General features: G+C 34.1%; 1 protein-coding gene across 1 annotated transcript in view; it reads left to right on the top strand.

The window, feature by feature from the left end:
• The window catches only part of Arpc2 (Actin-related protein 2/3 complex, subunit 2), a 95,829-nt gene that overhangs the window by 61,485 nt on the left and 7,661 nt on the right, over positions 1 to 26,683 (top strand). Inside the window, exons 4-7 of the mRNA XM_089085707.1 lie at positions 5,135 to 5,321; positions 14,537 to 14,672; positions 19,821 to 19,905; positions 21,821 to 22,022. Of these exons, the coding sequence (XP_088941833.1) occupies positions 5,135 to 5,321; positions 14,537 to 14,672; positions 19,821 to 19,905; positions 21,821 to 22,022 (610 nt within the window). The remainder of the gene's footprint in view (positions 1 to 5,134; positions 5,322 to 14,536; positions 14,673 to 19,820; positions 19,906 to 21,820; positions 22,023 to 26,683) is intronic.

The raw sequence follows: 26,683 nt of genomic DNA, 5'->3' as shown, positions 1-26,683 counted from the left end.
TTCCCATATAGTTATTTTTTTTTATATTGTCTGAGTAAGTCTATTTCTATTTGGATATTGGAGGCTCTTTTTAGTAATTTTCTCCTATACTTCCTATCAAATCTTCTGAAAACATGTTTATGAATATAAAAAATCCATTAAAGCTCAGTAAATGTTGATATTGATGCTACTATTGTTGCTACTCTTTTTGTCATTATTATCATTATTCTCCCTAATGTTCTATTACAAAGTTGCCAAGATAAAACTAGGCCCAGAGTCATGTTGTATGTAACCTGAATATTAACGTTAGTGAAATTAATCAAAATTGTAATATTAAAAGAAAAGTTTGCAATAAAATGTATATTCTTCCTATAATTATATATATATATATATATATATATATATATATATATATATATATATATATATATAGTATGTTTATTGTGCAGAAAATGATTGCTAAATTTAGAGCTACGGGTTCATTCGCTGATGTCAAACGTAACCATGGAAACATGGTTTGTTCGTCAGAAAAGATTCAATGCGGAAAGAGACAATTCTAAGAAGCACAGAGAATTGGTCAGACGACTATCCTCCCAACTAAATACCCTGCCAGAGCATAGTAAAATGGTTACATATGCGGAAATTCAAATTAAGGGTGAAGCAAAATTAACACCTGCGATCTATGCAAAATAACAACATTAATGCAAATCGCTGCTCACTCATGCTGCTCATGGCGGACTGCATTCACATTTTTTATCTTATCACAAGATGCTCCACTATTTAATGATTACATGGAGTTTTAAACACTCATTGGTCAGCTAGCAATACCAGGGAATACTTTAAGGTTCCCCTGCAGGAGGCTTTTTTTTCTTTCTTTTTTTTGTGTTTAGTTTCATCTCAGTAAATTGTTGGCCCCATTTTGTTTAATAGCGCAGTATATTCTGTAGAGTTTGTAACGTAAGTGTTGCAACCCTTTATAGTGCAGTTAATAGATCAAGATCCAGAGTATAGGTTTTTGCAGTAAAATGATGCCACATCACATACTTGATAGTTTTCAATGTCGTTTGCCCATAAGAATTTAAAACAAGAATGTATAGTTTCCGCAGATTTACGGCCACGCAGGTAACCTAATCTGTCTATCTGTGATTTTTATTTATGGGTACCTTATAAAGCAAAGTGTACAGTAACAGTCCACATACAATTAAAGAGTTGAAAAGGAAACAGTTGTCTATGATTGTGATATGCCGTTTGTCCTTTACAATATGGTATGATTAAATTTCTGTTTCTTCTTGGAAAACTACCTCTAGTCAAGACAGCTTTAGTGTATTATGAACATGTAGGTAGAGGTGACTTTGGTTAGTAAAGCTAATACAGAACCAAAATGTATACAAAACCAGAATAGAAAATCAGAGCGTCAATGCATTAGGTTACTAATCAGATGTGAAAAAAAAACAGATTTGTTTTGAAGGGATTCGATTTATACGGGTTTAGTAAGATAAAGAAGGTGGTGAAAATTTGTCATTTTACCTATGTTTTAAAGGTTGTTTTCTCTGTTGGTTTTCTAAATTCTAGTCTCTTCAAGATTTTTACGCCTGATCTACCCACTCCCCTTACGCTTCTTCAATGTTATCACGGCCTTCCCTTTGTGCTGATAGATTTGCGTGATTCTCCGAATTTTTATGAAGGGGCGCTGTGTCCTAAAATTAATTGTATTTTGCTCTCAACACGTTTTAGGGCCGGAAAAATGTTATGTTCTGTTGTTTAAAAAAACGGTATTTATTCAATGCGGGCTATTTTATGCATGCAATTGACTAAGAAGTTCTTTTTAGATTTTTTTTTTTTTAGGTCAGCTTATTTAAGGTTGAGAGTTTGACTCTGTAAATTTTAACGTTTTTAAATGCTAGATTTGTGGAAACACTTGCTATAGAGGTCTAAGCTTACTACATCCAATCTCACTTAGTTGCTATTTGATTGCTTGGACAAACGAACTTTCTTCTTTCTACGTCTATGCTTTGCAAATTTCGAATATTTTGTCAAGGAAACGGTACCTTTTATTGTGAATAAGCCAGCATATTTTTTCCAAGTGATTAATTTTAAAACGCCGGAACAAAGACGCTTAGGGTAACCTGCCCTTTAGTTCAGAGGCAGAAGAAAAGTATGACGAACCATCGAGCGTTTGAACGCCAATTCCTTTATGTCCAAACAGTGTTTACCAAATGCTATGGCTGATTAGGGACTCTACAATAAGGACGACAGTGTGAGCTTTGCCTCTGATTCTCACAGCCCTCGATCTCTGCCAAAACGTCAGTGTAGCCTTGTCCATAATCGTCTTTATTGTTCGAATAGTATTGTCAAAAAGGGTAGTATTGGCCCTTGTCCTTTCTAGTATGTCTCTACTACTACTACTAACAACTCACCGCAGCACCAAGCCGCCTGAGGCCAACACAGCTACGCACGCTCCTCAATTCCAATCTATTCGTTCTCTCTACACCCTCCCACGAAGTTCCCGTTTTCCTTCAATTTTTCCTAACGATTCTCCCACCCCATTCGGGGACTACTTGCTTTTCGTTTGGCCATAGATGGTTGGCCACAAAGACGATCTTTGTTAATCTGTCATCCTTCATATGCAGAACGTGTCCTAGTCATCTCAACCTTTCTCTGATTATAGCACCAGAAAGCGGAATTGCACCACATTTTTCATACAGCTTACTGTTTGAGATACAGTCAGTCAGTAGGGTACGAATATTCTAATATTCGTTCGCAGACTAATTTTCCTATTCTTCCAAACTTTTTTCTACTGTCAAGAACACCCTGGACCCTGGCTATTCTACTTTGAATATCTGCGCTGCACCCACCACTACCTAGGTAAGTGAACCTGTCCACTTCGTTACCTAACATCACCTCTTCAACTTCACTTATTCCTAGTCTTAGCGACTTTAGTCTTCTTAACATATATTTGAAGTCTACACCCTGAATTCTCAAAACCTCCAAAAATTCTTTGATTTTGCTAACATTTTCATCCAAGATCCTTAGCATAATCTAAGTAGGAGAGTTTAACTTCCCCAATTGAATCCGTGTCCTCCTATTGCCTTTACTGTGCTCCTTAAGAAAAAGTAATGTATTTATCTGGTATACCATACAAGGTTAGGACCTTCCCTAAAGCTCTTCTATCAGCTGAAACGCTTGCTCATAATCTATAAAACTGAGGACTAAAGAGGCTTGATGACTAAAGGGGTTTGAAATTTGGTCGACACATCCTCTCCTTTTCCTAAAAATACTGCGTTCTTCTCTCAAAACATTATCTGCAGCATCTCTAAGTTTAAAATATCATCATACTAGATAATTGGTCTCACACAGAAACCAAGCTAACGACTCTATAATTACCACACTCACTTTTATCACCTTTCTTATAGAGAGATTTAATTAAAGTTTTCCTAAAATCGCTAGGTACTTTCCCTTTTTCAAAAATCATGTTCATTATTTTCATTAATTTTTCTCTAACTTCATAACCACCATATTTAAGAAGCTCACTTATCACACTATCAGCACCTAGGAGCTTATTATTTTTAGTCCTTTTAGTACTGTCACTAATTCTTCTTCACAAAATAGATCTTCCTTCACATCCAAAGTGTTGCAAACTTTTCCACTCTTTTCCGTATCTTTTCCTGTAACTCTTGTCACGGTTTAGCGTATTCTCAAAATGTTCTGTCCATCTCTCATTACCTCTTTCCTCGTCACTAACTTTTGCCCCATTCCTATCTTCAACTGGGACAAGTCCAGATTGACTATTCTCTCTCAATTTATTAACATGCAAGTACAATATATTAGCATTATGCTGTCTCGCTGCATCTTCCAGATCTTTTGCAATTTTATCTTTCATTCATATTTTAATGCTTTCTGTACTTTCTTGACATTTTTTATTTTCTTATGATCCGTCACTCAAATAATTCTTGTACGACCTCTTCCTCTCTATTAAACATAAATCATTTTCACTAATATTCCTAGCTGCGTTTCTAACTTTTTTCCCTAAGACATCGTCAGCGACTTTGCCAACTATTTTGCTAAATAATTCCGTCCATCTTCTACATAGTCAAATTTAGACTCTGCAGTTTAGTATTCAACTGTTTTTGGAAAGATTCTCTCATATTCTCATCCTGAAGCCTACCTACGTCATAACTTCCTGGAAGACATTGACCCTTCCTAAATGACACTACCAGATAGTGATCTTTACTTTTAACGACAATAACAGCACTCCTGTGTACCCTAGGATCTTGTATTGATCCTGCTAGTCTATGATTTATAATGACATAATAAGGCTTACCATCTTGTGAATACCATGTTTACTCCTATTTATACCCCATCCCTGTTTTAAGCCTGATTTTCAGATTTGATTTATAACTAGCAAATAGAATTAATAGACATCATTAGCGACTTTTCCAACTATTATTCTAAATAATTTCATTCATCTTCTACGTAGTCAAATTTAGATATTCTCATCCTGGAGTGTACCAACGTCAAAGCTTCCAGGAAGGTAGTTATCTTTCCTAAATTTCAGCTTTAGATTAAACCTAGGCACTACTAGATGGTGATCTTTGCTTTTAACATCATAAACAGCACTCCTATATACCCTAGTATCTTGTATCGATCCTGTCAGTCTTCGGTTTATAATAACATAACCAATATGGTTAGCTGTCTTACCGGCATGTGAATAACATTTTAACTTATGGGCCATTTTATGACAATAATTATAATTAGATTGTTATGCCTACAAAATTTCAACAGTCTGTAACCATTACTGTTTCCTGTTCCTACACCAAATTTACCTAGGCTAGGAAACCACCTATTCCTATTTCTATCAATCTGGGCATTAGAATCTCAAAATAAAAATACCATATTTCTACCTGGGATCCTGTCTCTTGTTCCTGTAGCTGTAAGTAAAGTTCATCTGAGTGACTACTATCTCCATTAGTTGGTTTTCCAGGGTATATACCACTATGACTGATACCCCGCTCATTTTAGTCATAAATTGAGCAGCTAGCATTCTATTATTAATACCTTCCCCACCTAACAAGGCTTATCAGCTTCTTTATTCATCACGAGCTCTACTATTTTTCTGGGCCAAACTAATGAAGAATTTTTTTTCTTTGTACTGTAGGTTACAATTTTTCTGTTTTGGTTGACTTGGAGAAGATACCTGAAGGCTGGGAGGCCCTAGTTAAAAAAATCGGATTGCTTAAGAGAAACTGCTTCGCTTCCGTTTTCGAGAAATACTTTGAATTCCAAGAAAAAGGTGAAGAGGGACATAAAAGAGCTGTGATCCATTATAGAGATGAAGAAACTATGTAAGATTCATTTGTACATAAATTAGACTAGAAACATATGTTAAGTCTATTTTACTGTTCATACTTTGCTTAAATAGCATGGTGGGTCATAGGGTTGCTTAACTAACCGACCTTAACTCACCCTGACGTTGATAACCACAAATAAATACGCGTGTGAATTGAAAATTATTCACAGATGCCACACTGGCTGACAAAGTATGACGAAACCAGAAAAAGAAGTTCACATTGTGGAGAGGTTTAAAAATTGTGATATGAAAAGGTGAACGACTTTGGCTAGTTGTATTCTTCCTCTATGCATACTTCTTGAGATGTTATAAAATAGTGAGCTTTTTCTTCAAACAAAACTAGAAAATAATACTAACTAAAAAAATTACAAAACTTTCGATATCGACACCCTTATGGATCTTTCCCCCATTTGCAATAATTTTTCCTTCTATTTTCGATCCAAAAACAAAATTCTATCACACAAAATTTTATACAAAATTGGTAATTAGTAGTGTAATTTTGTTATTAGATGTTTTTGGAAATCACAAGTTGGTTTCAAAGGCATTTTGAGAAAGTGTCTGCCAAAATACATGATCCAGGGTAATATACTCTGGACCGCTGATGGTAGATTAAATGGGAGGAGCTGTTTATAAGCGCCGAGAATGTAGTAGCCAAAAATTATTGAGTTTGGTTATGCTGTTTAAATTTATATACAGTGTGTTTGTTCGTTGCATCTGTTGGTGTTTTTTGTCTGTTTTTGTCTGTTGTATTTGTATGAGCTTTTTTTTTTAATAGAAATTTTTTTTAATAGACATAAAAAAGCCAGAAGAACAAACTTCTTTACATACTATTAGTTCAAGATGTTATAGCCTGCACATAATTTTTGATGTATTGGATTTTGTTCTATTTATTACATGCATAAGATTTAATGGTAATTTATATAAACTAATTATAGGAATTCCTATGGGTGGTAATGCCAGTCTATTTATAACGGACTTGTTTTTAAGCCAACTAGAATATAATTACAGGATAAATAAGGACAACCCATATATTGCTAAATATTCTCCTTCAAGTAATAAAAGATATTTGGATGATTTTTGGTTATAATCCATGAGGAGCATTAAGATTTGGAAATATATTTCCCCATCCGAGTTAGTTGTGGAGCCTAGTCGTGGTATAGGTCAAGAAGACCACTTTTTTCATTAAAATATGAATATTTCTGATAATAATAAATAAGTTTTTAAAGAATATAATAATGTGAAGGATTTTGATTTTGAAGTAATTAATTTTCGTTCCCAGAAAGTAATATACATTTAAGCACCACATACTCAGCCTTTTACTGACAATTATATAGATATGCAAAAATTTGCTGTAATTATACAGATTTAAAAAATAGATGTCCAATCTTAATCCACAAACTGATCTCGATAGGTTTTTTACGAATAAAATAATTTGGCGATTCAAAAAACTTAGTTTCCAATATAATAAACTTTTAAGTAAATATGTAAAAAAGATATCAAGTAATATTAAAGGAAATTTTTCTGTAATTTCTCTTTTTTTTCTTTTTTCTTATTTATGCTGTTTTATGTATATGACGTCCGTGCCAGCTTGGAAGGCTGTGTTCTCTGAGACCAATAAAGCAAGTTTTTGGGTCATTGGACTGTTCTAAAAATGGTTTTCTTTGCTCATTTCGTAGTTGGTTTCTATAATCTCATTTTGTATGCATTTTTTATTATTTTATTAATATGCATGTACATCGCCTATCACATGGATATCATAAGGGTCTTGTGATAAGGGTGTTGTTGTGCCTGGGTCAGGAATTTAAAGCGCCGAAACGCATATAGGCAAGTGTGTATTCCTCTGGCAAGCCTTTGTGAGAGGTGATCACTTGGGAATAATTCATTATATTTGAGGTGCTTTTACTTTCGAGTTTATGATGGCTTGTATTTACTAATGATGACGATGCATGTCCATAGACCCTTCTTTGTGGTGGATTGTGTTTGGCTGTATTGTTAGTCCTACGTGATTGGATAGATGATTAGGGTCAAAGCCTCATTCAAGTGCTTACCTTTCTAATTACTTCTTCTTCTAATTCACAGCAGGTGGGCTATTCAGTTGGTACTATTTAGCCCTTTTCTTTTTGCTTCACTCTGTGGGCTACAGAGCTACTGTCTTGGTTGTCTCTTATTTATTAGATATTCTCAGATATCTTTCAGTAGATCTTTTGACTCAAGGAGATCAAATATAAGGTGATACATATCGATTTCTGTGCTCTGTGTGCAGGTAAAGTTGGCTAGGCTCTTGGCTGATAGTGAGATTTTGTGGTGTTTGAAGCATTTTAACAGTTTACAAAGCAAGGTATGTTGTGCAGACGTCAGCATATTACATTCAAATAGGCAATGGTCAATTGTTTCATTATTCATATTACAATGCATGCAAAGAGGGGACAGGGGAATTGAACCACTTGAATTAGAAAACTTATATGAGAATGCAAGGAAAATTTAGTCCATTTGTTCCAGAACGAATTCTATGATAAATTTTAGAAAGATACTTATTGAGAAAGGGGGAAAGGATAGAATTAATCTTATTAAAATTAATATCTGATAGCCTCCATTGGTAAATATCTCTAATTGGGATTGGTCTCCCATTGGGCTGGTCAATATTTATAGCCTTTTTTGCTATTTCATCAACCTGATGATTACCACTTATGCCAGAGTGGCTAGGAATGTACTGAAAATAAGTTTTTATGCCACTTGAAGCAAGATTATCAATAATACTAAGACAATGATAAGTGTCGATGTCCAACTTATATTGAGGAGCTGACGCCAGAAACTCAAGGCTTGATAGAGAGTCGGAATATATAATAATATTATTTGAATTTGCAATCAAAGGTTGGTTTTACTTAAGGTGTTCTAATGCAATGATTATGGCATTTAACTCAGCAGACATTATAGATAAATTATTATATAATCTCTCGCCCATTGCAATTTTCAGGTGAAGAAGGAAAACACCACTTGCTACCTTCTCATTCATTTTTGACCCATCAACAAATATTCGGAAGTGATTTTTACAGGTAGTTGTTTTAAGTTCTGCAATTTTTTTCTGAACAAAAGCAATGGGGGTTAAATCTTTATTCCACTTTGAGAACTCATTATGTATTATGGGACTTGACCAAATCCATGGGGGGGATCGGGGGAAAGTGGGTGCAATAGACTTTGCTGGTATGGCGAACTTCTTCTGAATATTGGCATACTCATCTGCAATGCCTCTATACATGGCTGGATTTTTTAACCAATTATGTAATGTGTGTGAGCTATTTGATTCAATTTTTGTAAGATTTTTTGTCAAGAGAAACCTACGTCTCTCCCTTATTGTTGTTAATCCACACTCCATAAACAGAAACTTGGTGCTTGTGGGTTTCCTAAGACCAAATATGAGACGTATTCTATCATTTTGTGTTGTTTCAATTTTTTGCATCTGGGTCTTTGCACATGCACCATAGACGATGAGCCCATAGTCAATATGGGGTCTTATATGTGATTTATATAACTGGAGTAAGGTTTTCTCCTTACAGCCCCAGTGTGTGGAAAGAAGTCTTTTTAGTATATTTGTTTTTCTATAGCATTTTTTTATTGTGTTTGAAATGTGGAGGTGGAAGTTTTTGGTCAAGCATGAGACCTAGGTAATTAATATGATTATCTTCTGGAATAGTTGTTTTATTTAGAGTTAGTTTTGCATTAACATGGTTTCGCTTCCGGTGAAATTGGATTATTATTGACTTGGTGGGTGCAATGGGTAAATCTGAATGTTGAGAGAATTTTTCAAACTGGAAAAGTGACTTTTGCAGATTTGACTGTGCTATCTGAAAGGTGTTGCCAGATGACCATAGCACCAGATCATCAGCATATTGTAGATTCGTTTGAGGTAGGTTCATGTCCCAGAGATGTAGGGCAAATAGGAGGCAACTGAGGACTGCTCCCCGAGGTAGGCCTTTGGTTGTTGTCTTTTGGGGTGAAGAGGCTGAACCAACACAAACGATGAAACTTCGCACTTCTATGAAGGATTTAATAAAAGATACTAGCTTAGGGGGTACTCCAAGGTTTTCAAGTTTGTTTAAAAGGGTTTGGTGGTTCACATTGTCATATGCCCCTTCAAAATCTAGGAAAGCTGCAACTAGGACATTATTTTTTGAGAAAGATTCATTTATTGCATTTGTTAGCAAAATGAAAGCATCTGTTGAGGAGTGGTGTTTCCTGAATCCAGTTTGAGGTTGAGGGATCATATTATTCTTTTCAACAAACCAGAGGAGTTTGTGAGAGATCATTTTCTCCATTATTTTCACCATCACAGGAGTAATCATTATGGGCCTATAAGACTCAGGATTATCTTTTGGTTTATTTTTCTTTAGGATTGGTAGGAGGGACGAACATTTCAATATATTGGGGAACTTAGAAGATGCCAAAGCGTGATTATAACAATTTAGCAGTTCTTGTTTGTATGAAGGTGTGAGATTCTTTATCCATGTAGGGTGTATATTGTCATAGCTGCCGCAAGTTTTGGTCCTAATATAATGTATTGCATTATTAAATTCCTGGATTGAAAATGGGTTAGTTATGTACTCGGATCCTGGGCGTGGTTGGTAACTTGAGTTCATAGGAATTGGGGACAGTTTGCTTTGATTATTTGATGTTAGCTTATAAACAAAAAGAGTTGCAAATATGTTAGCTTTTTCATTATCATTGTCATAATGGGTATTATTATGTATAAGCTCATACAGCAATGGGTTGGGGGAAGTCTTTTTCCCACAGATGTGGCTTATGACTTTATGTATAATTGGCTCATGTGTTTCTCTGGAGATTTTTTGCAAAATTATTCCAGTATTTATATTTAGCATCTATTATAGTCCTTTTTAGATTAGATTCTGCTTGTAATTTTTTAAAATATGTAGTAGGTGATAGTTTTTTTTATGAATTCTGTCCTAGCTGGCTTTTTTATCATCCATTTATTTAGGCACTCATTTGTCCACCATGCTTTAGGAATTTGTTTAGGGAATGTTCTCTTAGGTGTTGTCCTGGGGATAGCATGATTAGCTGTATTTATTAGTAAAGATGTCAAGGCTTCAGCATGTGTGTCAACTGTTGTGTTTGAAATGCATGAATTTTGGGTGAAACTTGTAATTTCATCATTTAGCTTATTTTGGAACATAGACCAATTTGCTTTAGTGTTGATATATTTGGAGGTATGAGACAAAGTTTCAGCAGGTTCATTTAGGGAGCAAACTATAGCAAAGTGGTCAGTACATAGACTATCAATGTTATTTATGTAAATTTTGTTCAAAAAATTTAATGACACAATTTTTAGGTCAATTGTGGAGAATCTGCCACTTTTGGGGTTGAAATATGTATTCAGGTTTGGAGGGTTAGCAACAGCTAATTCATTATTATTTGAAGTCATATGCTCAATGAATTTACCAGCTTTATTTGCTGGTTTATTCCCCCACAAAAGGCTGTGGGCATTGAAATCACCACAAATAATGATATTTTTTAACGTATTAGAATTATTTATAAAATTAAAGAAATCCTTGGCATCTTTAGTTTGGCCATTAGGGTTATAAAAGCTTATTATGTAGGTTTTTAAATTATTCAGCCAAACACTGATACCAATTACATCAACATCATTTGCAAAATCGGGAAAATTGATGCCACAAAATTTTATATTATTATTAACTAATAAAGCTACCCCACCTCCTTTTCTCTCTGAAGATCTATCCTTTCTGAGGATAGTATATCCCAGAGACTTAATTTGTTGATTTTGGGTTAAATGAGTTTCCTGGAGGCAAGTAATATTAATGGAATTATTATTCATAAATGATATTAGTTCATTTAGCTTATTGTCTGTGAGTGATCTTACATTCCATTGGAGTATTGATATATGTTGTGTTGTTGATTTATTCTTCATATGACTGTGTATCAATGTTCAGCTTTGTTAAAAGTAAAGCAAGATCTTTTTTTGCTTGAATGAGCATATCATCTGGGATGTAGATTTTTGCCAATTCTGCAATGATTTTTGTTTTCTGTAGTTGATGTATGTTCATGGCCTGAACTGCATTACAGTTTAGAATGAATAAGCATATATTTGGGGATTGCATTTTTGGTTGTGCATCCTGTTTGTCGGTTAAGGGATTGATTCCTGGTTGTGTTTTTGGTTTGTTTCTTCTTGGGAGGGGGGCCAGGCTGACCTCATCTCACCGGAAAAGGAAGCTTGGTGACGTGATGAGTCCTTTTGATAGAGTATGGTGCGCGGTGGCAAAGCAGTTGGTTTTTTCTATGGGTTGCTTGTTGCATTGGAGATATTTGACTTGGGGGAGTTAGTTGGTTTCATTACAGGCTTTATTTGGTATTGTTGGGCAGCATTTGCTTCCATTGCTGCAAAGGGGTATAGGATGGCCTTCTCTGTTGATATTTGGAGTGTTAGAGCTCTTTTCCTGTATGCAGGGCATAATGATTTATTTGTAGATTCATGTGGGCCTTTGCAATTGATGCATGTAGGCTGTGTGTTGTTGCAAGTTGTCAGCTCTTTAGGATGGAAAGCTTTACAATTACTACACTCTCGGAGAATTTCATTGCATTTGTTTGTCGTGTGTCCCAGTTTGAGACACTTCTGACATTGGATAGGCTTAGGTTTGTATTCCTTGTGTGGTTTGATTTGCCCAAATGGGAATAAATTTTTCTGGGATATTAATTTTATCCTTCAGTGTGAATAAGAAGGATCTACTAGTTTTTAGGCCATTAGAGTTAGGTTTTCTAAGTTGGGTAACATCCTCAACTGGGATTGTGTTTCCAGCCCTATCTGAGAGCCCTTCTTTTAACTCCTGAGTGGATATCTCTGGGGGAACATTATAAACTACTATTTTTGTTGGTGATTGTTTTGGGTTCCAATTAGATGCAATAATTGGGGTATTCAGAAGGAATTTTAGGTTAATTATTGTATCTGCTGATTTCTGATCTTCTACAGCTGTTAGCAGAGATCCATCACGGTTAATATTAAGAGAGAACATTGATTTTAGCAATTTAAAAAGTGCAACTCTTATTGCAGTGATCATTTTTATTTCAAAGAGGGTAGTGGGAGTAATTTTAAGGTAAATTCCTAGGTTTTTAGAAGGAGGATCTTGCGCAGGGAGAGGGGAAATGCTTTTGATTGGGGAGATTTTTTTTCCTTTTTTTAGAGCTTCTAGAGAGAACCTCTTGAAACCCATTATCATCATTTATTGTTACATTAGCCTCTACACTTATCATTGTCCTATTCTCCAAATCGGAGCTATCATTTGAACTTTGAGAAAGTGTGCTTGACCTGCCAAGATGGGTATCTTTCACTATGGCACTTTCACTGGAATTTGATTTGGGATCTGGGGGGACTTTTTTTTTGGAGGACTTCTAAACATTGCCTATTGGAAAAAGCTTTAAACAAAAAAAAAGACAAAACTAAAACAAGAAGGGAAAATAGAATGATATCAAACCGTCTGCACTATACTATGGGTAGGAGAAACACCACAGTATAGCCCTGGCCCCTGAGGATGAGTTGAGCAGGATTGGTTTGGTACAACTGCTGATTAGAAGCGATAATAATTCACAAGAAAATATATTTTAATTTTCTTGTAAGGTTGCTGTTGTTGTGCGAGAATGACTAATTACTAAAGTAGGAAAAGAGTTTTTCTTCTTCTTCTTCTTCTCACCGAATAATTACCTTTAACACATTATATCTAGGGTAAGTAGTCTTACGTATCGGATAAGCCAAAGCTCACACATATCCATTGATAGATACGGTTTTAAAACTATTTTGGAAGCACTGCAGGTATTCATAGCTAAAAGGCTATCCCTTTTTTGGCACTTTTTATTGGTACTTGTGCTACAGCCACTATAGTTGTACCTAAAGCATGGGCTGCAGTCAAACTCATAGCTGCTTGATAACGTTCATGTTTTTCTGCCTTAAGGGTTAGATCTAATCATTTTTATTTCAGTAATCTTTGCACTTCAGCCGATAAAATTTAAGCTCGTATTTAGAAACCAGAATTTATACTTCTAGAATTAATCGCTACAGTGATATTTATGAGACGAATATAAAAAAGAAGAAGAATCAGAAAAGAAATGATAAACTTCGTTAAAGCCAGAGTTCTTATCCAGAGACCAACAGACCTTCAAGGGCTCTTTGGAAATATATTTTGCTTATGTGACAATTAAAGAAGAAGAAAATAATGTAAAAAGAAAAGAAATGACAAACTTTGATTTTTTAGAGCAGGAATTCTTGGTATTCACTGGTACTAACTGTCTGTGAATGTGATATTCATTTGTAACCTATTGTATGCCTCTAAAAATGTTGCTTTGGAAGTCACAGCCTTCTTACCACAAAAAGGATTAATGAAATCGTAAAGTTAAGTACCACTATTTTAAATTATTTTTACCCAACTTTTGTGCCTTTTCCGTTCAGGGCGTGTATCATCAATTTATGAATGCAAACAGCCAGACCCTAGAGGGGATATAACGTTTTTTTGGTTGGGAGTTTGAAATACACAAAAAATTGGATTATTAGGTTGCAGCTTTTTGATTTTTTGGTAAGTTTCTGTCAGGCTAATCCTGAGTGAGAACCCTCCAGATTAGCTCAAAAGCTGGCATGTTGTATTCTATGTAGCTCATTTAGACGCCAGCTTTTCCCACTAAAGCTGTATTATTAGTGAGCCAACACCTTTAATTAGTCACATAATAGGGCTTCTGGGCTGTTTTAGTATCATAAGGTTTTAGATAGATAAACGAGCTATTTTTTCCGTTTGTCTTCTCTCTTGCTGTAACGCCATTTAAAATATCCCAAAAATAATTTCCTCATGTACATTAAAAATTAAATATAGGCTCGTTGCTTATAAAGGAGTTGCTTGTCTTTTATGGCAGCAGCTTCTCTTTTTTGGTCTTCAAGCTGTGCGCTACCATATAATTCCTAGCAAAATCTGATAATTTGTCTTGCTTCAAAAAGAAAGCATCTTTTGCAAGGAGCTAATTAATGTCTCTTGTCCTTTGCTCTACAATTTACAAACTCTTTTTTGGTTTTTATCTCGAGATGCTCCGAAATTGTCTGCGACAGCCTCCCCGTTTAATGGATTCAGTGCTATCAAATGTAATGTTATGTTTTCCTCCTTTAATTTTTGTGATTTTAGTGATATTTGATTTATTTCGCTTCTATAGGTACGTAGAAGCTAGAAGCGATCGTGTAACAGTTATATTTAGCACAGTATTCAGGGATGAAGATGACGTGGTTATCGGTAAAGTCTTTACACAGGAGTTGAAGGAAGGGCGAAGAGCATCTCACACAGCACCGCAGGTAAATGTTTGCCCTATATCAAATATACCTAACATTCCCTCCCGAAAAATGTTGAATTCTGGACGTTTTTTAGATTCCGTATGGCAAATTTATAGGCATAGACGTCAATGCGATTGTCTGCATCAGGGAAATTCTAGAACAGGGGCTGCCAAGCTTTCAAGTGACTGAGCAGCATACCATCTTACAACCTTGCTGTGAACTACCCAACAAAGTAGGAAAATAGTACATATTTTTGTTTAAATCTCACAAAACACATTTCTAATGTATATTATGAACTTAAAAAAATAGTTGGGTCAAAAAAACATCTGTTAATGCAATGTGAAGCATGTCACTTTTATTTTGTCCTACTTTTTGTTTTGAGCTGACTCCTCTTTGAGGGGTTTCAGGCTATTTTTCGAAATTTCCATAAATTATTTTTCAAAATAACATCTTACGATTTAAGACTAATCGAGATAATAGTTAAGATTCCTGAATCAGCAACAAATGGCATTTTTTTTTTCACTAGCCAGCTTTTTTTTACGCGTTTTTTAATTTTTAATTACTGTAGACAGTGGTTTGTTCTTTACTACGTTGCAGCTACTGCTGCAACCATGATAGTCAATTTTTTAAATATCAGGCTTGGACAATATAGCGGCCATTCGAATGCAGTGTTTTAATACCGTACTGGAAATTGATCGTAGTTATTATTTTAATATTGGGGAATGAAATCTCACCCAGATGTTTCGAGCTTAGTATCGCCTTCAATCGTGGACCAACCCTTACTAAAAAAAGTAATTTCAATGAAAACCAATCAGTTCAATCTCCACTGCTGTTTAATCTTCTTCAAAATGATGCGCGACAGTTGCGTAGAATTCTTCAGCTTTCTATAAAAGAGAGCTTGACCAACTGTGCTAATATTGAAATTTTTCGAAGCACTGGTCGAATTGATTTTTCAGCTCTAAAAGAATTGCTATATTGCTTTGCTGTTGTAAGGAGGCTGTGAAGGACTTTCCTTACCAAGCGTTGGCCTCAAGCAGACAAAGTGTTCGTAATCAGTCTGAGTATTTTTTTTCTTCAGCTCTTATTCTTTTGGGAAATAAAACTACATCTGAAATGGTTATACCAATATCTTTATGGAAGCTGCAAATTATGGGTATTTGGTTTTTTGCAATATCTGAAAAAAGAGCGAAATCTTGCCACAAAATGGATCTTCTAGCTCAGCGAATCATTTGCTTCGATGGAGGGAAAAATTGAAACATAAATTGTTATGATTATACTTACTATTATTCTACACATAGTAAATATAATAATAATTCTAATTGAACGTTGTAAAGAAATATAATACCGCAATATACATACAGATTAAATGTAAAAATAAAATACGAGGTAGTTAAAAAAATACTGTTGTATTTGAGCGTGTTACATATTTAGTCAGTTTCATTAAAAAAAAAAAAAAAGATTCGCAGTTGTTAGTTGAAATAAAAACGGTAACCACTTTTTGGGCCAGATTTATCAAATTGGAATAAAATTTGAATAATTGGAATATTTTTGACGAAAGCTTTAAAAAAATCTATTTTTTGGTGTTGATTTTCTAAAAAATTCGTTAGTATTAACACATGCTGACACCTTTTTTTTTTTTTTTCTTTTTTTTTAATTGGAGTTAATTTTATCTCGTAACTTCGACATTTAACTTTCGAATAATAGCTACAAAAAATTATTTGTTTTTAATGCACTAGTTTCTGCTATTTTGTTCATTATACAGTGTAAAACTGCGACTAATCACGAAGCCAAAAAAATGTTCAAGGCGTACCACATGCGGGCTGCGGGTATACCTACTCTAGCAACAATACTACAGGCTCTTTGTGGTATAAAAAGATCTTTGACCACTATTTGTTAGAGATCTAAATGGCTCATGGTGGCGAATAGGGGGTAAACGAATAACTAATAATTATACGCTTTCGACTCTCAAAATAATGGCTTCGCTTTAGTTCCATTTTGTAGATTAAGCTCCCTTCCTTGATAATAATACTTCCCAAGGAAGTGGAGTTCCTTGACCAATTTTCCTGGAACTAAGACCACCTCATGATTATTTACTCCTAATTTGAGCGACCTTTCAACATAAATCCTCAAACCTACCTTGGCATCGCTGACCCAAAACATCCAACATGAGTCAATTTCACTAATATTTCGGGCTATTAACTTCTGCACGAAAATTGAGTCAAAGCATCCTCTTCCTTTTCTAAAATCATACTATTCCTTTTCTTGAAATTGTCTATGTAGTATCTGCTAAGCTGTTTCATATAATCTGTTGACAGAACAAAGAATTTATGTCTTCGATTCATACTTTTGTTGACAGTACAGTGCTCGATTTATTCTCTGTCGACATAAATGCTACCCTTCGATGAAATAAGGATTTTGCATGTTCTCTCCCCTGTTCATCAAAGAAAAGTGAGTAGTCACTTTAAAACCTAAAATGAGCAAAAGTGAAATCATACAATGATTCATACTGTAACTAAAAGGAATTGTTAATAATGAATCAATTGATTAATAGTAATTGATGAATTTATTAGAATTTATGAATTTATTACTGGATTTAAAGAAGTTCTGGATTGAAAGAAGTTTTAGTATAATAAGTAACATCATGCTAAGCCCTTTGCTTCTTACGAAAAAAAGTTAATATTTTCGTAATTGCTATATTTATTTTTTAATATTCCTTATATAGGTGTCAAATTGACATTTTCTTAAAATTTCCTGGCATTTCTGTTTATTGATTTACTTTAACTTTAACTAAAAGAAATTATCAAGCAGTTCCTGCTAACGAATCAATAGATACCAATAAATACATCAAAAGAATCGGATTTTTATGCTGATTTTAAGAAGTTTCATCAAGTTTAGTCTTACCCATCAGAGCCTGAGAAAATTTGCTTTATTTTCAAAAAAAGGGGGAAACACCTCCCTAAAATCAGTATATCAGATTCAGCGTATCAGAAAACCTTACTGTAGAAGTTTCAAGCTCCTATCTGCAAAAATGTGGAATTTTGTATTTTTTGCCAGAAGAAAGATCACGGATGCGTGTTTATTTGTTTTTTTTTTGTTTTTTTATAATAATGAATTAATCGATTAATAGTAATTGATAAATTTATTAGAATTTATGAATTTATTACTGGATTTATGGTTGAATTTAAAATTCAAACTTGACATGAAAGGAATTGCTAATGTTAAATAAAATAAACCCAAAAGGAACACAATTTACTGTGAATGACTAAATGAAACTCAAAACGAAAAGTAATTACAATAAATAATCATGTCAAAGGCAAAGATAATAAATGTTGCTGTGTATGAATAGGCGAAATTAAACAAACAGATAGAATCTAAAAAAATTAACTAAGATTAATAATCAAGTCAAACTCAAAACGAATAGGGATTACCATAAATAAGAGTAGGGTTACAGCCTCTAAACTCTCTAAAAGGCCAGAGCATCCTTTGCGCTTTATTGAAAACGATTTGTATTTCTAATAAGAATTATTGTAAATAAGAGTTTGGCTATCCCCCTTCTATTCAAACCCTTTAAAAGACTTGAATGTCATTTGTGTTTTACTAAAAAACGATGTATTTCGAACACTGGTTTTTAATTATCAAAACATCAATAACGGCGCTATGTATATAGGTGGTCTGAAAAGTTTCTGATCTCAGCGTGAAGACGTGCCCTCTTCATTAAAAGTCAGGGAATAGGGTTACTCATCTTTTAGCTTGTACTCACCAGCCAAAGTTTCTGCCATTTTAGAGGCGCGGTTGTTATTAGATAGTTGTTTGAGTGAGTATTTTTGTGGAAACGGATCAAATCGAGTATCGAGCTGTCATAAAATATTTGTTTTTCGAAAGGCAATTTTCTGTATTGGGGGACTCCGCACCATCATTTACAACAGTAAAATTTTAGGTAATTGAATTCAAACATGGCCATAAGAGCATGGGAAACGATGAACGTTTGGGACGCTAAAAAGTAAAGCCACTTAGATGACATCGCTTAAGTCCACGAAATGGTGCTAGATGACAGCCAAATTAAAGTGACAGAGATAGCAGAGGCTTTGAAAACATCCAAGGAACGGGTTTGTTCAAATATTAAATCAAGATTTAGACATGAGAATACTGTCATTGCGGCGGATGTCGTATTTGCTAACGTTCGACCAGAAACCAGTTCGAATAGAAATATCTAACGCTCTGTTGACGCAGTTTAGACGCAATACATCCGATTTTTGGCGCTGACTGATTACTGCAGATGAAACTTGGATACATCATTATGCACCTGAGACACAGATACAGTCAAAACGGTCGACTGCCAACGGAAGCCGACTCCAAAAAAGCAAAAGTTTTTTTTTTTTTTTTTTTTTTTTTTTTTTTTTTTTTTTTTTTTTTTTTTTTTTTTTTTGCTGGGAAAGTGATGTTGACTGTTTTTTGGGATAGCTATGGATTCATCTTAATTAATTATTGTCAAAAAGAGAAAACCATTTCAGGACTATACTACGCATCATTCCTTGACTAGCTGAGGCAGAAATTGCAAAACAGCCGCCATATTTGCAGAAGAATAAAATCCTGTTTTACCAAGGCAATACGCTGCTTCACACCTCAGCAGTTGCCATGGGCGAAAATTCATTAATTATGTTTGAACTGCTTGACTATCCAGCTTATTCACCAGATCTAGCTCTATGCGACTTCTTTCTGGTCCCTTAGATAAAAATTGGGCTCGGAGGAAAGAAATTTTTACGGGTACCGTTGTTGCGGGTTAAAGAGATGGTTGCATCGCCATTAGAAGTATGTAGAGGTTAAGGAGACTATTTAGAAAAATACCGCAAAAAAATCTAAGAAAAAATGTCTTGTATCTTCGTTAGGTTTGAAAGTTTATATATATATATATATATATATATATATATATATATATATATATATATATATATATATATATATATATATATATATATATATATATATATATATATATATATATATATATATATATATATATGTATATGTATATATATATATATATATATATATATATATATATATATATATATATATATATAGATATATATATATACAAAAATAAGATTTATTTACAATTTTTTCGCAAAGATTTGTTCTGACGCTTATCAATTATTATTTCTGTTTTAGGTTTTATTTTCACATAGAGAGCCACCTATGGAGCTTCAGAATACTGATGCCAAAGTAGGAGATAATATAGGGTACATAACATTTGGTAAGTTCTGGAAAATGTTAGACTTAGTCTCAATCAAGATCGTCACATTTAAGCACGCGTGACTACGAAGTGATTGGTATTTTCTGATTTATACTGGATCTCGATCGGCAGGATTATAAGAAGGAAAATAATAAATTCTCTGTCTATCATACTTCATTCGTAACACATGGCCGAACTGCTTTCTTTAATTTAAGTTCACTTTCATTGTCGTAATGGGAGGTGGAATCGAGCTACATTTTTCAGTATGTCTGAGTTGAGAGCCATGCTTGGCTACTGTCAGTACCGTGGCTTATAGCATCCTATTTTTAATCCGAAGCCTTTTTTTCATATTCTTCGAAAAATTCGTCTGCTGAAAACAATAAGAGATACGAAAAAAACTGATGAGAAAAGCTCAAGATCTTCTTTGAAAAAGAACAAAAAAAACGTATCATTTAAGCAGCAAACTCAAGATGAATAAGAAAAGCTGAGATTATTATTTTAATTGCTTTTTCCTTTAAGCTTCATATTGGGATAATATTTGACCACTTTCAGTCCCGTGGCTTCTAGTAGCCTAGTCTTCATTTAAAGACTTCCTCATATTTTTCCAAAAATTTATCGGTTGCGACAAAACATCCTGTGTAAAAAGTGCAGAGATGGTGCCAAATAATGTGCTGTAACTGAAAAAAAATAAGAGATACGAAGAAACGAAACTGGGAAGAGAAATACATGGTTCTCCCTTCAAAAAAAAAAAAAAATCATCTAGTGTTACGCAGCAAAATCAGGATGAATTACAATAATTTAGGGATGCAATAGCCAATTTCGTTTTTTTTTATTATTATTATTGTTATTGCTGGCCTACTTTCCGCGTTTTAAACTAATCTTAAGCATCTTATAACCTATAAAACAGTTAAGAAAAAAACAATCCGCTTACTTTCAGTGAGGCTGGATCCAAAGAAGCTTAGACTTTTAACTATAATGCAGGTTTTAATGAATGAAATAAAACCTAATTTAAGCCAATTTTTCATTTTTTTTTTTTTTTTAATTTATTTATGCTGGATATCGCTCAATTTTCAGTGATACTTTTAGTTTCTAATTCAAATTGCATTGGCATTAAATCTCTTCAGTTTCCTTTTTAACAATTTTGTTCTTTCTTGCTAAGCTGACAAGAATAGAAAATGTTCAAAAAAAATACTACTAGTGGCACAGTTAGTATATTGTGGCAGGACTGATCTTGAAAAAAAAACAGTCAAATTATTTTAAATTTACTAAATGTTATTGTAGTTGGGTGGGAAAATTATCTCATTCTTTCATGAAGTGGAATAATTTTCTGGAGAAAAAAAAAGAATAACAACAAAAAAATGTTAGATTGTAATTCGCACTCTATCCACAAGACCGGTACAATATGTTTTAATTTGTGAAACCGTTTCTTACTGATGATGAATACCAAAGGTATTTAATCGAAACAGGAAGTTCTTTGACTAAGTGTAGGGTTGAATATCTCGACCCTAGACACGCCAAAAAACGCAGTTTCTTTTACATCTGCGGGCGCACTGTCTTTCCTCCCTAACGTGTACACACGGAAACACACGATCTGGACATGATTTCATATAAAACTTTATTGTGTTGAGGATGTTTAGCACAGTGGAATCTATCTTATTTCAGAAGAATATACACTTAAAAACTCTGCAATTGCGCTATATTATAAGCCATTCTCACAAGGATCTTTGACCAGTAGTCCAAACCCTTTACAACACGAGATTTTGTCTTGTATTTCGATTTTTTTTTCTCAAAAAGAAAGCAAAAATAGCTGCCTTTTTTAGGTTATTCTAGAAAAATCTTAGATATAAGTTATGTTTTTTAATAAGTTAGTAATAATTTGTCCGTTTTTGTTTAGTTTTCGTTTCGTTTCTTTAGTTAGTAAGTCTTTTGTTTTCAGTTCTATTTCCACGGCATACCAACAAACAAGCCCGGGAAAACACAATTAATTTGATCCACATGTTTAGGGACTATCTTCACTACCATATAAAGTGTTCCAAAGTGTATATCCACTCAAGGATGAGAGCGAAAACATCAGAATTCCTCAAAGTGCTAAATAGGGCGCGACCTGAACCAAAGGCTGCACACAAGAAGACAATGCAGTAAGTACCTCTCTTAATAATTAACTATATGATTAGTGGTATTTTGTGCTTTAGCTACAGTGAAGACTGCCGCTTCACTTAAGTTGTTGTATATGCAAGAACATAAAGCTGAAAGAAATGTATCTTTTTTCTACCTTATAGTTGTTTCTCGCGGTCTTATTCTTATTTTCGTGTGACATTCTTCGTCAGAATTGTCTTATCTAGCGATCTTTTATCTAGGCAAAGAAATTTTGGGCATTTGAATAATGTTGTAGCTATGTGTTCATCTGCACATCTTCAAGAAAAACAAATTTAAAATGTTTGATTTTTCCGATTAGTCTCCTGGCACCCAACACGACCCAAAACGATGTTCTCAATTATCCTATAAACGAACTATCCTTGGTAAACATTTTTTTTCTGAGATCACCTGAATTAGTTTAAAGGTCTATTCAAATAAGGCTAATTTAGCCCTATTCCAATCCGTTTTTAGAGTAACTAGCTGTTAACGCAAGTAATAATTTTCTGCGGAAACTGAGCACATTCCACTAAAAATTTCATAGCGAGAATTGGTGCCTCACAAATGCTATCACTGGGTACGTCGTGACTATCTTGTTTTTCCTTGTAGTGACAAGTTTGGTGGAAGTGCGGGGTTCATGGGAGGGAGTAGAGATGATGCCATGAATACAGTATGGTGTATGAATGGCGTGCGAGGGTATCTGGACTTAGGCGCATTTGTGCTTCGACGACTTTTTAGTAGTAGTAGTAATAGTTTTTACTCGGAAATTTGTTTTCAATAATTTTATATGGTAATATTTATTTCTCTGTTTATCTAAAGTATTACACTGGATTATATATATTATAGTTAGAAAATGAAAAATAAAGATACTCCAGGGCCATATATATATATATATATATATATATATATATATATATATATATATATATATATATATATATATATATATATATATATATATACATATATATATACTGTGTATGATCGTGTGTTTGTATATATATATGTATATATGTACACACCAGATTGCAGTAGTAGCCTAGAGGAAGGTGATTTTTAGTGGGTTAGGTTAAAATACGATCGTAATTTAGTTTTAGGGTCCCCGATGCCAAATGATTAACCCTGTAAAATAACTAACCTGGAAAGTGACAGAGAAGTCCAAACTTGTTGGCTTATTTTTTAAATTAATTAAAAAAACTTCCACAAAATTTGTTTTTCAAAGAAAAGTAAAGAACTCCATTAAACCAAAAATGGACAAAAATAAAACAATCTACCAAGCGTGAAACTACCACAAATCAGCATCGATAAATAAATGAGACCAAAACGAACAGAAATCACAATAAATAACCGAGTCAAACTTAAAACGGGCAGAAATCAACATGAGTAGGGATTTAACCCCATCTGACTTTACAAGGACAGAACATACTGGGCAATTTACTGAAACAACGTAAACGTTATTAATTTAACAACTTTAATAAATCAAATAATATTAAAATATTGATTACTAAATTTTAGTATATGTACGTTAAACTGACAATGCACATCCTTTAGTTTTCATTACCCAACGTCACATTTTACGTCAACGTCACAACGTCACCTTATTCCTGGTCTTAGTGACTTAGTTTTCTTAACATTAATTTTCAAACCTATTCTTGCACCCTGAACTCGCAATACCTCTAAAAGTTCATTCATTTTGCTCAGACTTTCATCTAGGATGCTTAAATCATCAGTATAATCTAAGTCCAGGATACTTTTTCCTCCCCATTTGATTCCGGGGTCTCCCATTGCCTTTCCTTTGCTCCTTAATACAAAGTCTATCAAAATAATTCGTATAAAGGGGGATAGAACACAACCTTGATTAACGACTGATTTAATACGAAACCAGCTGCTAACCTCATTTACTACCTTAACTGCAGCAGTGTTATTCTCGTATATAGCGCTAATCGCTTTAATGTATTTGTCTGGTATACCATACAAGGATAAAACCTTTGCCAAAGCTCTCCTATCAACAGAATCGAACGCTGGCTTATAATCTATAAAAACTAAGGACCAGAGGTGTTTGACAACTCAGGCACTTCTCAATTGTTAACCTAAGAGTGAAAATTTGGTCGACGCATCCTCTACTTTTTCTAAAACCGCACTGTTCTTCGTTTAAAACTGTGTCTACGGCATCTCTCAGTCTAAAAAGTATACCAGGACCAGACTAATGCCTTGATAATTACCACAACCACTTTTATCACCTTTCTTATAAAGTGGCTTAATTAAGGTTTTCTTAAAATCATTTGGTACTTCCCCTTTTTCAATAATCATATTCATAATCTTCAGTAACTTATTTCTAACCTCATAGCCACCATATTTAAGAAACTGATTTACCACACTATCAGCACCTAAAATTTAATTATTTTTTAATCCTCATAATACTGTCGCTAGTCACCGGTTGTGAAACAGATCCTCTGTTGCATACGAAGTATCACAATCTTTTTTATTTCCCTCTATATCTGTCCCCGCAGGTCTATCTCAGTTTAGCAAAACCTCAGAGAGGTCTGCCCATCTCTCTGTAGCTATTTCCTTATCCCTAATTGTGGCCCCATTCCTGTCTTTAACTGGACCAAGTCCGGATTGACTACTCCCTTTCAATTTATTAACATGCCAGTACAATATTTTACTATTATGCCGCCTAGCTGCATCTTCCAGATCCTCGGCAATTTTATCAATGGCCTCCACTTCACACCTCCTTAGTTCACATTTTAATGCTTTCTCCACTTTCTTTATGTACCGTGAGTAAAATGCGATATATTTAAAATACCAAAATAAAGTTCCTTCTTTCTAAAGATAATTCCGACTTCCTCTAATTAAGTTTAAATCTAGTGTCAAAAAGAAAGAAAAGTCCTAAATAAGCAAAGAGAAAAATTGCAGTTAGCCTCAGACAAAGAACAGCGCTATCCAAGCTTTGTATTTCCCTAGGACAAAAAAACTACGTTTGATAGTGGGGTAAAAGTGCTTTTTGGAATTATTCGTAAATCAGACTCAGGATCATTTAGATAGAATCATTTCGGCATTCAAGCTTTGCAATTCTTTCATTGTTGTATCTCAGTCACCGTTGTTGTCATTTGAAGTGACCCACTGCTGTTCACCTAAATATGTAAGTCTCAATAAATCTATTGCCTTTTACCTGTGTTTATTTCATTTTGTATGTCTGCATCTAGTCTAATAACAGGTAATTAGTTTGCATATCTCCATGGTACGTTCCCAAGGAATCTGATCTCCAGATAGCTCATGGAAAAGAGGTCACATTTATATTTCTACGCATTTTATTTTCCCTCAATTATTGAGAGAAAATAAGATGTGTAGAGATACAAATGTGACCTCTTTTTCTTGAGCTATCTGGAGATCAGAGTCCTTGGGAGCATACCTTGGAGATATGCAAACTAATTACCTTTTATTAGGCTAGATTCAGACATACAAAATGAAATAAACACAGGTAAAAAGCACTAGATTTATTGAGACTTACATATTTAGGTGAACAGCAGTGGGTCACTTCAAATGACAACAACGGTGACTGAGATACAACAATGAAAGAATTGCAAAGCTTGAATGCCGAAATGATTCTATCTAAATGATCCTGAGTCTGATTTACGAATTATTCTAAAAAGCACTTTTACCCCATTATCAAACGTAGTTTTTTTTGTCCTGCGCTCTAAGAACTGGCTCACAATTGGCTCAAGTGGCCGAAGGATGCGAACCCTTCGTCCAATAAATTGTTTCAAATATTTCTGATGATTCAAACGTTCACACGGTTCTTATAATTTAAACTTCCTTATAAATATTGTGCGTAGCATCTTTTTTATTGCCCACTATCTTAGCGAAATCCATAACTTGGATAGCGCCGTTCTTTGTCCGAAGCTAACTGCAATTTTTCTCTTTGCTTATTTAGGACTTTTCTTTGTTTTTGACACTAGATTTAGACTTAATTACAGGAAGTCAGAATTATCTTTAGAAAGAAGGAACTTTATTTTGGTATTTTAAATATATCGCATTTTACTCACGGTACATATTACCCTTCCCATTAATTAATGACGTCCCGTCATTAGCACTTGCTTGCCTTTGGGCTTTTGAAATGTTCGCAATTTATTAACTATTTATTCTACATAATTTTGATTGACATTGAATTATTTCATGTTTGTATTTTGGCTTGCTCTGGAGTGCTAAAAAATTTCTCTATTACTCTTCTTATTTTATTCTACGTCCCAATTTAAAATTAATCTACTGGACTAAGATTATTCATGGTTCTAGGCTAACTACTATACTAGAGATTTTTTTTCTACACCTAACATTGATTACTTTTACATTTCCAACAAGGTTGGGGCTCTTCCACCTTTACATAAGTTTTTTTTATTTCACTTCTTACTAGGCTTTTTTTTCTGTCTATATGGCAAACTACTTTCTATCTACGCTGCATTAAATGAATAGCTCAACAATGCTACACATAACTCTATCTGGACATCTAACACTACATACAAGAACGATTTAAAACACACAATATTGGGTTTACCATGGTTCACTGGTTTCTCTCAATAATTGAGGGTGGCGCGGTCATAAATTTACTTCACTCCCCATTGCTGTGGCGCAGGGCTTGATGGCACAATCTTTAGAGCTATAAGCGGCG

Source organism: Artemia sp. Qi Xiang Cuo, chromosome 3 (assembly GCF_049724085.1).
Source record: "Artemia sp. Qi Xiang Cuo chromosome 3, ASM4972408v1, whole genome shotgun sequence".
NCBI classification, from domain to species: Eukaryota; Metazoa; Arthropoda; class Branchiopoda; order Anostraca; family Artemiidae; genus Artemia; species Artemia sp. Qi Xiang Cuo.
The sequence above is the reverse complement of the archived record's forward strand: the minus strand, read 5'-3'. Positions and strand labels throughout refer to the sequence as shown.